This window comes from Miniopterus natalensis, chromosome 22 (genome assembly GCF_054644295.1).
Source record: "Miniopterus natalensis isolate mMinNat1 chromosome 22, mMinNat1.hap1, whole genome shotgun sequence".
NCBI classification, from domain to species: Eukaryota; Metazoa; Chordata; class Mammalia; order Chiroptera; family Miniopteridae; genus Miniopterus; species Miniopterus natalensis.
In genome coordinates this window covers 5,202,416-5,218,751 of record NC_142102.1, presented here as the reverse complement: position 1 = coordinate 5,218,751, position 16,336 = coordinate 5,202,416, and the positions used below count along the sequence as shown (strand labels likewise).

At 44.0% G+C, this 16,336-nt stretch overlaps 1 protein-coding gene across 2 annotated transcripts in view; it reads left to right on the top strand.

The window, feature by feature from the left end:
- AKAP13 (A-kinase anchoring protein 13) overlaps positions 1-16,336 on the top strand; it is a 201,787-nt gene that overhangs the window by 155,717 nt on the left and 29,734 nt on the right. For both annotated transcript variants that reach the window (XM_016209595.2, XM_016209600.2), the window contains 4 exons: positions 498-630; positions 6,872-7,040; positions 14,298-14,365; positions 16,024-16,090. In XM_016209595.2, coding sequence (XP_016065081.2) covers positions 498-630; positions 6,872-7,040; positions 14,298-14,365; positions 16,024-16,090 — 437 coding nt within the window. The remainder of the gene's footprint in view (positions 1-497; positions 631-6,871; positions 7,041-14,297; positions 14,366-16,023; positions 16,091-16,336) is intronic.

The following is a 16,336-nucleotide window of genomic DNA, read 5'->3' as shown; positions in this document are numbered from 1 at the left end:
TCCCCCTTTGTCCAGAGGGTTACGTTCCAAAACCCCCAGTGGATGCCTGAAACCACGGACAATACCAAGCTCTCTATATACTGTATATTTTTTGTATACATAAATACAAATGATGAAGTTTACTTTCAGCAAGTGATTAACAATAATAAGTAGTATAGTTATTGTTCTAGTTGTATGAACATGGTCTTTCTCAAAGTCTCTTACTGTGCTGGACTCCTCCTCGTGATAATGAGAGATGATACAGTGCCTTTGGCAACAGAACACGGGCATTGTGCGATGCTGTTCTCACATGTTACTGTATCAAACTATTTTGCGGCCTCTGTCCCTCCCTTACTCCGCCTCCCATTTTCATGGGAGTGCATGAGGTGACTGGCTTGTAGCTGAACTAATATGTTACCAAAATGGTGACAAAGAATTATATAGAAAGTGTTGTAATTTTTAAAAGATAACTTCTCTAGTCTCTTTTTAAAAATACCAATCTTTTTGTTTTTATGTAGTATAACAGAAGAGAGCTACAGCTTCCTGCCACAGAGCCCCTCCAAGAAGGATTCTGAAGGCAAGAGTGGAACGAAAGTCAGTCGTACTTTCAGCTACATCAGGAATAAAATGTCCAGCAGTAAAAAGAGCAAAGTAAGTACCATCACGGGCATTCCTCGTGCGACTCCTGTCACAGCCCGCCTATACCTGAGAGCTAACGAAATCAGGAGGAGGTATGGAAATAAATTCAGAGGTACTCTCTGAAATAGCCTAATATTAAAAAAAATAACAGCAAGAAAAATAAGAGGTAATACCACTAACTGAGTTTTCACCATGTGCTGTGAGGTTTTCATACTTTATCTTATGTAGTCCTTTCCGCAGGCCTGTAAGGTAGAGATGATCTCCCTTTTGTAGGAGTGAGACACTTTACCTGGGTGCATGTGTGCCCCTCATGTGGAGCCAGAGGTTCAAATGCCACACTCTCCACCATGGTGCTTAAATCAGTCATCAGATTTAAAATGCAACTGAGGGGGTTTATGCCAAGATCAGGGGGTTGAAAATATTTATATTCGGGTCTGGAGGTTAGGAAGATTGGCCCCCAGGAAATAACAGGAACTTCTGAAACAAATGTGCCTTCTTAGCTCTGTTCCAATCGAGGAACATGTTGTAGCGTCTCTTCTTCAGTGCTTAAATGGTGGACATAACCTGTACACGTTTTTGTATAGTTATTAATTTTTTTCATGCTCATTATAAGAATAATAAAAATAAGAAAAGTCACCTGTAAAAACCCCATGCAGAAATAACTACTCTTCTTTTTTAAAAAAAACACGTATTTTGCAAAGAAAAAAAAGAGGAGATAACTTCCGTGTCCCCCTTCCCGGGCTGGACTCTGCCTCCCGCCCCCGCGGCGCTGCGTTTATCCACCCACCAGCCGCCAGCGAAATGAGACCAAAGCAGAAGTGCTGGGCATGGGTTAGGGAGCTCTTGCCGAGGAAGTACTGCTACACACACGTGTGGGCGTTGTGGGGTGGTATATAAACACACAGGGACATTCTAACACTTAGAAGTAAGGGAGTGAACAGGCCCTGAAGTCAAGAATCCTGTTGTAAATGTGAAGCTCCCCACAATTTTTCCCCCCAACAAACAAAACTACAGGCTTCTGAGGCCCTCGGTTAAGTGGGATGGTAGAAATATAGCCAATGTACTTTACTAGGTCTGTGAATAAAGATCTCTTTCTTTTAGCAACCACTAGGTTTGCTCATCCATCAGAGAAGTGTTCCGCTCAGCCTGCCACCGGAATGGGTTTTTCTCCCTTCTCCGGCCCAGGTACAGACTGGACAGGCGTAGGGCACTCAGGAAAGTTAGAAGACAGTGCCGAGAGCCTAGCGAATTGTTTCTAGAATAATTACATATTTAAGTATTGACTTCACACTTCGCCCTGTTTTGTATGTCAGAAATAAGGTTATAGAGGGAAGGATGCTTGCTGGCATTCTCCGTATCTGCAGCCAGGCTTGAAACAGAGCCTACTTATTTTACTTAACACTGCTGGCTTGGACACTGGTTGGCATCAGCAAAAAAAAATTGGGAAAGGTCCACATAAATTAGCCAAATGTTAGTGATTTCTGTAGTCTCAGCATCCTGCTAGGTGCTAACAAGCTCATGGTCTTTCCCTTGAAAAACTTTATCATCTGTTTGGATGATTTCAGAATGCTTTTGTTGTTTTTTAGTTTGTTATTAAAGTCGAATATTTTCCTCAGACAAACTTTTCACTGGAAGAGCAGTGAGTGAGTTGAGATGCCCCCCTCTGTCATCTCCCAGTGACACGGACTTTTGGGCACAGCAGTGAATTCGCTTGTCGCTTGGGCGAGCTAATACAGACATTAACAAAATGATGTCAGACTGAACTTAGAAACTGCAGCCTGACCTTTAAAAAAGTCACCCCATCCTCATTGTACAGAATGAAGCGCAAAGAAGCGTGCCTCAGGTCACAGAACTAGATTATATTAAGGCAGAACCTCGTGGTCTGACTTCCAGCAAGTAGGATTGCATTTCATGCTTACCCTTAAACAAAATCTGTTACTAAACAGTAGCTTTTTCTTTTTAACGCCTTTAATAATCTCATAGGCCTGGAGTTTTGCTAGTGGGAGGATGGCGAGAGAGGGCAGGAGAAAAGAAGGTAATTTGTGGTAGAGGGAAGTCTGTCATCACTGGCAGAAATAATATCTGTTGACCTCTGTCAAAATGACAACACTCTTTTGCAATGACATGGTTCCTCTTTCCCTCTTGGCTTCAAGATTCGATCTTTGGGGGCTTGTGCTATGTTAGCAATGGAAACCCAAAAAATTGCAAGTCTGTAACCCTAGATTGCAATCTATTTCATATTCTCAAGTGTTTAGAGTACCCCAGTGGCCATATGTATTGCGAAGTTTAAGAGTCACCTTTCATAATTGTAACTGGCTAACTTTAAATAAGATTGTTTTAGAACCTCCAATAGAATAGTTTAGCTTTTGTCCATGTACCGAAAGATTGTAAGAAATAGGGGAAATACTGAAGCAATACATACAGAAGCAGTACATTTTTAAGTTATATTAAATACCCTGTTTTTATATGTCATTGCACCAACATTAGAGCGTTACCATGCAGAAGTGTTTTATTCTCTAAACCAGCGATTTTCAGCTGTGAGTCAGAAGAATTTTTAAAACATAACAATACCTGACTATTTAGTCAGAGGCACTGACCCCTTTTCCCTGAGGCTGTCAAACAAAAAAAATCACAACAGCCAACACAACAATAGCCGTCTGGTGTGAGCGAATCAAAATTATACCTATTTTTTTGTAGTGCCACAGAATTTTAGTAATTAGTTTATGTTTGCCATTAGATGAAAAAGGTTGAAAATTACTGCTCTAAAAATAACACAAAAATAAATGAATAAATTCTTAGTGTGATGATACTAACACTACTGATTTTCTTAGTTACTGAATGTTACTTTTCCATAATGTTAAAAAACTAGAAATCCTTCTTTCATGAAAATGATACACTTTTACTTTTAAATTATTTTTTAAACAGACACTATTAGAACTCATTTAATCTGTTTTTAGTAATCTATTGTGCAATGTAACCACTCCTGCTACCTTTAAGCATTTACTGAAGATTATATAAATCGACACCTAATTCTTAGTCTAAGAATGTTCGGAAATTTCTACTTTCCTTATAATTAAGCATGATATAGTTATTAACTGAGATATATTACAGTCAGTAAGTAAATTGCTATGTTAATTTAGAATATGTGATAATGAACAATTGTTAAATAATATTCAGAGGCTCCCAAAGCCAGCCGCAAGGTGGCTGGCAAATGGTTCACATTCCTGGATAATACAGTTTGTGTGTAGCACTGGCCTAGATATGTGTAGGATTAGAAATTGAGAGTAATTCTTCACGTGTCCTCTTCAGAATTATCAATAAAGTGGCATGAGTTATTAGGTAAATATATTGGACGTGTTTTTGAAAGGCGGAGAGCGTAAACAGGAAGCACTTGCAGTTTCTGCTTTTGTCTGTTAGTGCCTCTGGGAGAGAGTTTGTTTCCTGCTTAGTAAGTTTGCTTGCTACAGTGTTCAGATGCCAGTCACACTAATTTTCTTTTTCCTAAGCCATCCTCTGCAGACAACTAGGGCATGGGTAGCAACGTTTTAGACAAATTCTTAATGTCACTGATGCCTTCTTTGATTAGAGACCAGCAACACGACAGGTTGCGTAATCATAGCATGTTTCACAGTTGTCCAGAGTGTTCTCTGATTTTTTAAAAAAGTTGTTTGTCTGAAACAGTAGGTTTAGAAACGTGAAGCAGTATTTTTCTTCATATCATCCTCATGTAGTTGTTACCTGCATCTTTAATCACTTTTGGCTTCACAGTGAGAGCGTTTTGGTAGTTGTTAAACATGGAAAAGTCTGATTTCAGAAAACAGCCCATCATCACTTTACCACAGGTGACTTCACCAAAATGTTACTTAGGAAGGGAACTACTTTTTATAAAATGAGGCATCTGTTTTTAAATAGGTAAGATGTATTCCTTAGCTCCCACTGTTAAAAAATTGGCTTCAGTCTTTGCCAGAGTTCCCATCTTGCAGCCTAAGCACCGTCCTCAAGCACCGCTTTGCTGGCAGCATTCAAATAGTTAAGCTTGTGTTGAGGAAACCAGCAGCCTCAGCCCTGCCTCCTTCCCTTTCTCAACCAGTCCCCGCTTCCTCTGAGGCTTCTCTGATGGCAGCGCGGAGCTGCTGGGCTCGGCCCCGCGGCATGAGCCCCTCCTCCTGTGAGAGCACATTTCCTGGCATGGGGGTCAGTCATGTCGGTAAAATGGGGTCGGTTTTATGAAGTACCCCAAATAACAGTGAGATTCATAGGATCAAAACATGGGGAGGTAAGAGCCTGGCTTCTTTAAAGCACTAAATTCTAATAAACACAGAGAGAGACAATGGAGTGTATTTTTGTTTTGTTTTGTTATGTTTTGTTTTGTTTTTATCCTTGGAAGAACTGCTTTGGGTTGTTGCAAAGGATGAGAATATTATTTATTATTTATTCAGACTTGAAAATCATTGCCGGGTTTGAGGGAGTAAGTTGCCATAGATTTGTTTTACTCTTGGAGCTTGCGTTAGCTTTCTTGAACAAAAAGTCAGGTGCATTTCAGGTGAATATTTTATGTGTGGAAAAGCCTTCAGCAAAATTGAGCTAAAAGAAAGAAATTACTTGAAAAACTCAATTTTTGTTACTGATTTTTATTTTATGTACTGTAGCGGTTACTAATTTCCACTCAAAACAGTTTCCTGTTTTGTAAACTAAAGTAGAGTAGCTTCTCTCCCTTCCTCTCTTGTAAGTTTTTATAGTTCTAAAGTGTAGCAGTTCAGTGCTTAGACTTTTATCGTGCGTTCTACTAGAAAGGACTTTATGTGAATCTTTGACTTAGCAAACATTCATCGTTTCAGTTCTGAGGAGGAAGTTGGAAGACCTGGGTTCTGCCGATCATTTGCTGTGTGATCTTTTGTGAGTCAACAAACCTCTCCAGTCTTGGCAGGAGAAAGACGTGAATGGGAGCCGAGCTTTAGAGTCGGCCTGATCTGGGTCGTAATCCCAGCTGGGGCATTTATTAGTGTGTGTCCTTAAGTGCAGAATTAGACGTCTCTAAGCCTCATACTCCTCAAATGTAAAATAGAGATGATAAGTCGTACTTAATTCATTGGGTTGTTATGAGAAAAGGCATGTAAATTGCTTGTGCCAGTGCTTGGCACATAGTAACTACTCACAAATCGAGCTGTTATTTATCTTTATTTTCTCAGTTGTAAAAGGGGCAGCATATGGCCACCCTACCTACTTCAGAGTTGCTGAATCAGATGAAATAATGTACGTGGGGGTGTTGATTGAGAATGTCAGGCATTCAGTACTTGTCATTGTCACTGGCTTTGGGGCACTCATTTCCAGGAATTCTTTGATTGCAGCCGTGGTAGTATATTCCCTGGAAAATGGGTGCCCCACAGTGAGTGACGATGACAGCCACTAAATGCATGCTTCCTACCTCTGTGATTTGTAGTTCATGGTCCAGTCGGTTTGAAAGTCAACTACTCAGTTGATATTGATGAACCAGCCGAATGCTCTGCCTGACGGTGCTTCTGTGGGACCTTTGATGGCGAGCACAGGTGCCCCCACGGCCCTTGCCTCCTAAGAGGGGTGTGTCCCTAAAACATCCCTGACTGCTTTAGCTATTTTTTTAAGGGTCTAGCACTCATCGCTGTTTATTAAGTTTTCAAAGTTTAAATTCCTCCTCCCCCCAGGTTGAAAATTGGGCCAAAGTTAATGTCTGTGGACCTTGGAATTCTAATGAGTAAAAACGGCACATGAATGAGTGGGGGTGTTTCCTCTCTCTGGCCAGGGTGAAGGAGACAGCCTCGGACACTGCCCTCACTTGGGGTTTGTGACCGGCCTGAGGAGGCCGAGAGGAGCCTCAGTGATTTTTCTTGCTGCTCGGTCACCTTCCCTCTGCCGTCCTGCCCTGCTCCCTGCCCGCAGCCGGCCCTCAACTCCTTGCGTGTGGCTGTGCCGAGGAGCCTGACTGAGGGGGGCTCTCGCCGCCCCCACCCCTCCTCTAGCATAGAAGCCTCTTCCCGGTGTTGGACCTTGGCCGTGGTGGCTGTCAGTCTAAGTAGCCGCTGAATAAGCCGCTGACAGACCTGCCTGGCCTGACCAGTCGTCCTGTGGTTTTTCACAATTAATGTTCCCAAGTTAACTTGTAAAAAATGGCCTCGGCCAGTGTTCCTCACTTTCATTCAAAGTGTTCACCCAGGTCCCTTGGGGAAAGGGAAGGCCTCCCAGGGTCCGACTGAGCACTGGCTCTTTGCTTTGGCAGGAAAAGGAGAAAGAGAAAGAGAAAGTCAGAGAGAAGGAGAAGGAGTCCAAGGAGAAGGAGAAGAAGGTCCTCAACGGCCACGCGTTCAGCCCCATCCCCGTCGTGGGCCCCATCAGCTGCGGCCAGTGCGTGAAGCCCTTCACCGGCCGGGACGCCTACACCTGCGCAAGTAAGAGGCGCCCTGCTCCCCCCGCGCCGCGGGCTCGCGCCTCCTCTCCTGTGCATCCCACCCCCTCTCCCTCGTCCACATGGAGGCGTCGTCCTTTTCATGTTTCCCTTTAAGCGTCGTTGAAGAAGTGCATCGAGGTGTGGCGCAGAGAGCCTGTCTGTTTTCTCAGAGAGCCCCAGTTTCAAACATTCTGTTCTGGTTTCCCTAAGCCACTGCCTATTCCAGAAGCCTGTGTCAGCGTCGCAGCAGCCTCGTAGGCCCCAGCCGTAAAGCCACCAGCAGGCCCATGGCAGGCCATCGTGCTCGTTTTTGCTGTGGTGCTTGGGTATAGGCTTCAGCCACCTGCCAACAGCGTGTCACGCAGACTGCCAAGGGAGGGTACCTTTGTGCAGGGTGTTCCATGCTGACCTATCGCCGACCTGCCGAAACCACCTGGAAGCCAGTCTGTTCACTGAGCATGGTTCCGGGTGTTGATAAGATACTGCCCTGAGACAGAGGTCAGCTGACTGTTTCTGTCAAGGACCAGATAGCAAGTATCTTCGAGTTCAGGGCCGTGCTGGTGAACTCTGCATCTTAGTGTAAAAGCAGCCGTAGACAATGCATAAACCAGTGAGCATGTGTTCCAGTAAAACGTCATTGATGGACAGTGAAATTTGCATTTCATGTAATTTTCATGTGTCATGGCATATTAGTTTGTTTTTTCCGACCACTTAAAGATGTTAAAACCATTGGTAGGTCAGGAGCCAGCTTTGACGCACAGGCAGTCACTTGCAGATCCCTGCTCCAAGGCACTATGTCTAAAAGTTTTGTCATTACACAGATAGAAAGTAATCATGTTTGTAGCACATACCAAGGTAAGTTAAGGAGGCTGTTGTGCCACAAGTGACCCGTCTGGAGATCAGCTGCCAGTCACCCAGAGGGCTCAGGCAGTTAGCATCATGTGGTACCTGTAAACAATTCAGACTAAATGGTGACTAATCAGACTCCAAGAAGCACTTCTTAGACCATGATGTCATGACATTATCTTGTTTTTGGTCATTTGTATGGAGTATCCCCAGTGATTTGTTACAAGAAATAGTTACCTTATTGAAACTGGAAATTTTTTAAAGTTTATTCTAGCAGATTCAGAGTTACTGCAATAACAATTTCGAGTCTCTTTTTCTGAGTAGAACAGCTAACACATAGCCCACAGTGTACCTTAGCTGTGCTACAGTGGCAGTGACTTTTTAGGACTGGCTATGTCATTCACATTCTTATAAAATGACTTCTGTGTATATATTGTACCCCAAATGTTGTCTGCAGCCCTATTTGCTTTACTCTTCTATTTAAATAATAATAATAATAATAATAATAGTAGTAGTAAACCTCTTGGGGACTCTCATCTGAACCTTCAGTCCTCCTTGTGGGCAGATATTACACACATTTTTCTCCCTTCGTGTGTGACTTACCAGCAAATTGAGAACTCCAGCATAATAAGTTTTATGTGACCTCTAGGAAATGAGAGCCTGTCACTGTCCAGTATCATCCAGTGTTTTTTATTGTGGAGCCCGGGTTCTAATAGGACTCATTCCGAGGATGCCCTTTGAATGTCTCAGTCAGCTTCTCAGTAATGGAATAATTTGGTTGCCTAGGGCAGTAGTCACCAAGCACTTTTTAGTATGCTTATCTGTCATTAAAACATTCTTAGCCTTTACACACAGGGTATATGTATTTAACATAAAAAATTACATACAGGCCCTATCTATACTTATAGAGAGCTCATTCTGGGAATAAGAGAAGTCAGATTTGCTATTTTCTTGTTTGCTGGTTATTAATATTGTTTATATTCGCTCTTAGAGTCATAGTTTCTTTGCAGGAATTTGGACACTAAATATGATGCATAAGTTCACTTATTCAGCACCTATAAACTTCCATTCTCATAGCATCAAGTGCAAAGAAATGAGGAAGTGGGGGTGCCTCTGTCACACATCCCAGCCCCCCTCCAGGTGCCTGTTCTTCCCTCTGGAAACCTCTAGTGTCACCTGTAAAGTGGAGCTGCCCAGCAGACAGGCTGAGTGAGGCACCAACATATCAGCCCATACAGTAACTCCATTTCTCCTTAACCAGGATGAATGAAAGCTGTAAACTTTGCCTCCTGTCTTCCAGAAAAATCACTTTGTGAATCCCTCCTGCAAAGTACCTGTTCTCCATGTGGGGAGCACTGGTCTTGGAGAAAAACATGGAGAAGTCGTATATCTTGGTTGGCAGTATGAAATCGAAAGACTCAGAAAGGAACAGTTTGGTAGGGCCTAATTGTTACCATTATGCACCTAAGGTTCAAAAATACATTTTAAATTTGCATACCAGCGCCCCTCAAACCGAGGCACTCCTTGCCTCAGCTGTAGCTTAGCACTCAGTTCCAGAGGCAGTGCTGAAATGGGCTCAGCATTTACTGGCGGCATTAAGGTCGGCATGTGACAGTGTGCTCAGCCTGCCACTTAAAAAAGATGAGGGGAAGTCAAGGCTTGAGAGGAAAGGAACAGCGTGTGGTCATGTTCCCAAGGAAGCAAAAGCAGTAATGTAACTCGCTGATTCTCTCCAGCTTCCTGAAGAACAGCCTGCAGTGAGTACCTGTGTGTATGAAGCACCGTCTCTTATCTCGGCAGGAAATGGAAAACATGAGTACTGTGGTGACTCGTATCTTTTTTTCCCTTCCCTCCATCCCCTCTCATGTTCAGGATCTTCCCAGGAGTCTCAAGAAACGTAGCAGCCCTCCAGTTGGTCATTTGCCTCCCTTGTGCTCTCAGCTTCCCCTCATATAACTCTTTCTGAGCCCTGAGCCTTGTGCGGTGAGCAGCTCTCAGTCGGGTGTGACTCGTGGTTTAGAAAGATCAGCTGTGCAGCGTGATGGTGATGTGATGGTGGGCACTCGCCTGCTGCCAGATGTCTTTAGTCCACTTTAAGATTCTTTTCTGCATGCAGATACTAAGTGTTTCAGTAGGACATCATGTTTTAAAGCAAATCAACATCTCTTGACTCCACTGGAATTAAAAGCTGAGTCCCTTATGCAGACTTAGGTGGAAATGGTCATGATCACAGACACCGGGAAAGGCAAGGAGCAGAGCCTCCAACATAGGTCCTTTGGAGCCTACTCTGGGGGGCGGGGGGACAACAGAGAGCAAAGACTGAAGCCCCTCATCAGGACCTCAGAGTAATGTAGGAGAAACCTGGCAGGTTTTTTGTTGTGTTTCATTGCTGTTTTTTTTTAGCCAAAACTCAGCTCTTGATTTAGTATCAGGTCCCCTTAATGGGGAGAGGAGAGCAGAGCCTTCAATTCTCCTTTCTCCAGTTACGTAAAGCTTCCCTTGAGCACGCGGCTGTTCTTTCCAGCGGCCACAAGTAATGTGGTCTTTGGAATGCTTGGCGGAGTCCTTCAGAGGAATCTGTTATGTTTGGGTTTTTGGATCTGGCCAGTGGTTCTGTTTTGTTTGCTTTAAACAGATGTAAAATGATATTGAGATTATTGTTGATTCATTTTCTGTTGTGTTAGCAGCTTCTGAGTACTTTTGTGGTCGGCTGTTTCTCTTGATTAAAAAAATAAACAAGTAGACCAGCTGCAATCTAAGTAGGAAACCTAAGAGTTTAGACTATGTGTCATGGTTGGGGTTTTGCTTTGGGTTTGATCTGGAAAGACAGCTTTCTAGATAGACGTTTTCTGATCTTTCCAGTATCAGGACTACGTTCCTTACGTAAAATAGTAAAATACAAGTGATTGATTAAAGAAAAGAAGTCATTGTTTAGGGAAAAGGGAGATTTGAAAGACGAGCCTAATAAAGTCATTTTTTCCTTAAGTGGAGAGGGCACTTTCATTTTGTGTTCTTTTCTAATTAACTGAATTTTATTTATTTTCTCTTAAAAATACCAATGTACAGGTTGAAGTCCTAGATGTCTGAACTTGGTGATGATCCTTAGCCACAATAAGCCAGAAAAAAAATGTTTCTACATGTTTCATACCAGCTCCCCATCTCACTGCAGCATTTTGTTTCATTTTTGTTTACCAGCGTTCTTATGAAAACTGCTGTTTCATGAGCACTTCAGCTCAGGTGATCTGGCTCTGTTTTGTGGCCTTCCTCTTGGTCTGTACATTGGCACTGTGGCTGCTACCCCAGCTTTCAGGCGCATCTGCCAGGCCTTTGTATCTAAGCTCTTTTCGTCCAGACCAGGCAACCTCTCTCCCCGCAGAGATGTTTAACAGGACGTGGCAGAAAGAATTTTAGAGCATGCATTTCTAAATTGCTCATATTTAAGTGTTTTTTGTTGCTTGTATTGTTTTAGTTTGTGTGGTTAGATTGGAAGGATGCACCTTTCTCTCCATAAGTAACGTAATTCTTTCTTTAACCTGGATTTCCACCGGATTGATTTTGCTGCTCAGATCTGTCCACTAAGTAGAACAATGAGAACTAATGATCAATGGACGAGTTATCACAAAACCCCTTCCTTCAGGGCCCTGACTTTGTAGAACTCAAGGAGGTGAGTCCTTCCTTTGGTGGGCAGCCCCTGAATGTTCGCTCCCGTCTGGAACTTTAGTTCATTTCGGTCTGGCCACTCCTCTTAACCGTTATAAAGCCGCTTTTCTTAAGAGAGTCTCATTGATGGGCTGTTTTTTTTTCTGCTGAAAGAGAAAGAATGTTCAGTATATAGCAGTTAACCAAAGGGTTGAGTTGGTTGATGGCAGAGGTTGAAGAGAGCAAAAAAGCAGCAGTTCCCCAGTGCTGCGGGGTTTCCTTTCTTCCCTTTTGTTCGATGCTGCTTCTCCCACTGGTGGCAAAAGAAGTTGAAGTTTGGGTTGTTTGCTTTTTAAGTTGAGAGGAGTCTAATTAGGATTCGGCTCTGTTCGCATAAGCCTCTGTGCCAAGACCTCTTTGAAGAACTTTGAAAAATGAAGGCATATTGCTTACTGCTATTAGGAAATCGTCTGTAAAAATAAACAAGAGGCCAAATAATTCTTTGCCCTCCCTAACAACAAGATATGGTTTGTGGCACAGAGCTTGAAAATGTATTAGCCTTGTCTCCAATTCTTGTGTTCTTGGTAAATGTCTATTTTCCAAAACAGAGAGTAAGGTTTTAGCCTCATGACTTTGGCTGATGTCGGCGGGGCCACAGTTTCTAAATCACCCACGCACACCACTAAAACCCTTGCTGTGAACTGAGTCCAGGGCAGCTTGGAAACAAGTTGAGTGGTTTTCAAGTAGGTACTTGAGTTTGTTAAGCAGATGTCCATCCAAAGTATCACTAAGATTTGTGACCATATTATAGAGCATATTAAAAACTCACCTGGGTTGTGGTTTTGGGGACATGTCTCAAAAAAGTGAACATGTGTGAAAAGTTGTTTACTAGAAGCTTTATTTTAAACATCATTTCTGCCTTTATGATTCATCAGTTGGAGTTGTCTTGAACATTGGCCTGAGAACTTGAGTATTGCTGATGTCTGTTTAAAGCAACAGCACCACTCGCTCAGAGGCTGTGTCGCTTGGTTCTCTGTGGGATGATGGAACTCTCTGGGAGGAAGGAAACAGATGCAGCCTGACTGCAAGTGCTGCTCACAGTGTGCTCGTCTTTCAGTTTTGTAGATGAGAATTGGTGACAAGTTCTCAAGCAAGTCCACTGCTTCCTGTGTTGCCCTCAGATGCCTAAAATACTGATTTTCATCAAAACGAAAGAAAATGCACTTTTGTAACTGGAACATAAGACAAGAAAACCTAATTGAAAGTTGTTTTAATTTATCACAAATGTGATTGATACGTTTTAAAGAATAAGGAACTGTTTATAAAGAAATACAGGAGAGAACTGGGAGCAATAACAGAGTTTTGACTGAGATAAAACCTTCCCGGTTTCCCCTCTTGTTGGTTTCCCGAGTGAACCTTTCCCAGGAGCGTGTCTCCTCATGCTGCTATTGCTAAATGAACTTGGGTGTCTCTTTTGGTTGGTTAATGTTAAAAAAAAATGGCTTGTGCTCCTTTTAAAAAATTGTTGATATCTCACATACTGTAATCCAAATTGTGTCGTGACAGTTGGCTTTTGGGTAGAATTAGACTGCAGTCTAAAGTGGACACTTGAATCGGCGCCATGAGCCAGCACTGCACTAGAGGGTCCCTGAAGATTCGGCAGTAGATGAAGGCTCCCTGCCCTGCAGGGGCGTCCAGGGGAGGAGAACCTGTAAGATAATCACAGTGCAGTGCGAGTGGTCACGTTAGGGAAGAGACCTGTGGACCACGTAGGCACTGAGGAGCAGCTGTTGAGGAAGGGGTGGGGGAAGGCCTTTGGGGTCTGGGATTCTGACGGTCTCCGTCCTAGTATCATCCCCTCCCCATCACTCTATTCCCCCGCCCTCCCGCTCTGCTCCATCCACATGTCTGAGCTAAGAGAACGTGTTGACCCATAGTTAGGGAGTTGACAAAGGCAGGAGCTGTGGCACTTCCTGAATCTGTGTGCAGCGTAGCTTAATGAATGGCATCTGGTTGATTTTCTCAGGCTGTCTGTTCCCTGGAGAGGCGGTTGTCATTGGGTGTCCCCACAGACGGACATTTTGCTTCTAGTCCACCTCTGGCCTTCCTGGCACAGTTCTGGTTTCTCACTTCATGGCTGCAGTGAGCGCCGGTGACCCTTCTGAGGCACAGAGGGCTGGGTTTCTACATCACTGGCCGTTAGGCCCAGAGAGTGACAATAAGAGTTGAGATAAAATCGTGTCCTTGGCAAACTGTGGTCTCTGCTTCGTCTTTCAGGAAGTCTCCCATTTTTCCTTGAGTCAGGGCTCCCAGAGGTGCTTCGGGTAGTTCTCATGACCTTTCTTCCGGGCCTGTTTCCTTGGGGTGGGTCCCAGGTTAAAGGACCTAAACAGATTTTCCAATTCACACTCTGCCTTTGACTTAGCCTACACATTTCATAGCCCCTTTGACGGGGGCTTTATTGATGTATTACTGTGGTCAGACTTGCATATTGATGGCAGACACTTTTAGTTTTAGTTTTGGTAGCCTTTCGGCTTCCTGCCTGAGGAGTTCCAGACTTCTGGTCTTTGTTAATCAGAAGTCACATCTGCTCCTGTTTTCCCTCCTCCGAGTGACATGACACGCCTGCTTCCCAGAAGGATTGCAATCTGTGCTGTTGTCAGTCACATTCTGACATGTGAGGACTTCACTCTACTGGGGCCACAAGTCAGAACCTGGGATCTGTTTGTCTTCTTAATGTCACCTTGGTTGTTTTTTTTTTTTTTCTTTTCAGATTGCAGTGCTTTTGTCCATAAAGGCTGTAGAGAAAGTCTGGCCTCCTGTGCAAAGGTCAAAATGAAGGTAAGACATTTCTGACTAAACCAATAAAATCTTCAGAGCTGGGAGAGTTGAGGTTGTGGGTTTTGTTTCTTTTAATCACTTGGTGCTTTTTCTCTCTAAAGTAATTTACTCTCTTTCCAATTAACACACTTGGGATTCTGTGGCTTTTGGAAAATAAAATGTTTTCAGAACTTCTCCATGTTCAGTCTGCATTTCTCTGAGGTTCTCTTTGTGGCACCGTTAGGGTGGTTTTCTTAGCCTTATCTGCAGACCTTCTCTGCTACTCACACACTGGCTTCCTCGTTCAGGACCCTGAGGGCGGCAGATGGGAGTCAGGGGCTTCACCGTGCTGGTGGACTGGGGAGTGCTGGGGTTAGATGCTTGTCCGGCAGCCCTTTCCTCGCAGGGTTCATAGAGATGGCTCTGATCAGATGACCCGGATGGGAAGTCCCAGCTGCCTGGTGGTACCTGCTTGGAGCATGCATGCTGAGTAACTGTGTAATCATGTGCACTGCTTCTCAGGCAGCCCTTAAGAGAAGAGTGTGGGTTAGGGGGATAGCTTTCAGGCAGCCTGTGTGTTGGAGTCACCCACAGTCCTTTTGTTCCTCATCTGAAGAGTACTGGTATCTGGCTTATCAGTCCTTAAATGTTGAACAGATGGATGGCAAGTGGTCACCCACTGGAGCTGAGGGACTGCTGCCTCCTGTAGGCACAGTGCCACCTCCCCCTACCCCCACAACTTGCCTCTGTCATTTGTTACTTGCCTGACACCATAGGGTTTGAGTTTGTGATCTCAGATAAGACTTATCACTATTGTGAATGTATGAGGTTCTGTAGAAAAATACGGAGATATAGTATCTCCCGTATAAGAGAGTATAACCTAAAAGGGGGATTTCCTTTTCAAATTGGAAGTGACCTGTTTTCACTCATGAATTATCTCAGACTTACTGCTTCAGTCTGTAATTTCTTAAAGTGTGGCTGTTACATGCTACAAGAGTCTTAACTAAAAATAATACTTCACCTAAGAATTATTTAGCACCTTAACCGCATGCTAGTCTAGTCACTGGAGAAGTAGAAGAAAAAAAAAAGGCATAGATGTAGGTGCTGAGGGACCAGCCTGCTAGTGGGGACTGTGGACGAGCAGACAGTGTGCGCAGGATGCCGAGGGGGTGCCAGTCACTGCCGCAGGTGAGAAGTGAGAACTGGTGGATGGCTTTGCCATGGAGACCATACTCAGATTGTCATGAGATAGAAGAGTGTCCTGCCTGTGAAGGCGAGATCATTCTAGGTGAAAAGAGCATCTGTGGAATCAGTGTGGCAGGCTCAGAGGAGAGCCGGTGGCGGGGACCGTTGGCAAGGGGCAGAGCAGGGAAGTAGGAGCAACTGGCTGTCTTTCTCCTCCGGGCTTCTTGAAACTTGACAGAAGGTAAATAAAAAATGCAGCCCTTCCCGGCCAGGCGTGGCTCAGCGGTTGAGCCGTCGACCTAGGATCCAGGCGATCGGGGTTTGATTCCCTGTCAGGGCACATGCCCGGGTTTGCGGGCTCGATCAGTGACTCTCATCATTGATGTTTCTATCTCTCTCTCTCCCTCTCCTTTCCTCCCTCTGAAATCAGTAAAGATATATTTAAAAAACAAACAAAAAAACAGCCCTCACGTGTCTATTTTCTCTCTCTTCAGCAGCCCAAAGGGAGCCTTCAGGCGCATGACACGTCCTCGTTGCCCACAGTCATCATGAGGAGCAAGCGTAAGTAGCTCAGCCTGCCCCCTCGTAATTCTTCCTGACTCTGGGGTTCAAGACTTAAACATACTTATGTCATACTCATTTGTTATTAATCAAGATTTGAATACCTATTTGTAGTAAGCTATAGAAGGCTGCAGATTTACTGACCAGAAGCTTTACATTCTACCGTCAAACTCCCTTGGAAGGCTATCTGGTTAACGTGTGTATTAGCTTGAAAGGCAGCGCCATGCCCTGTGGCCCAGCTGGTTG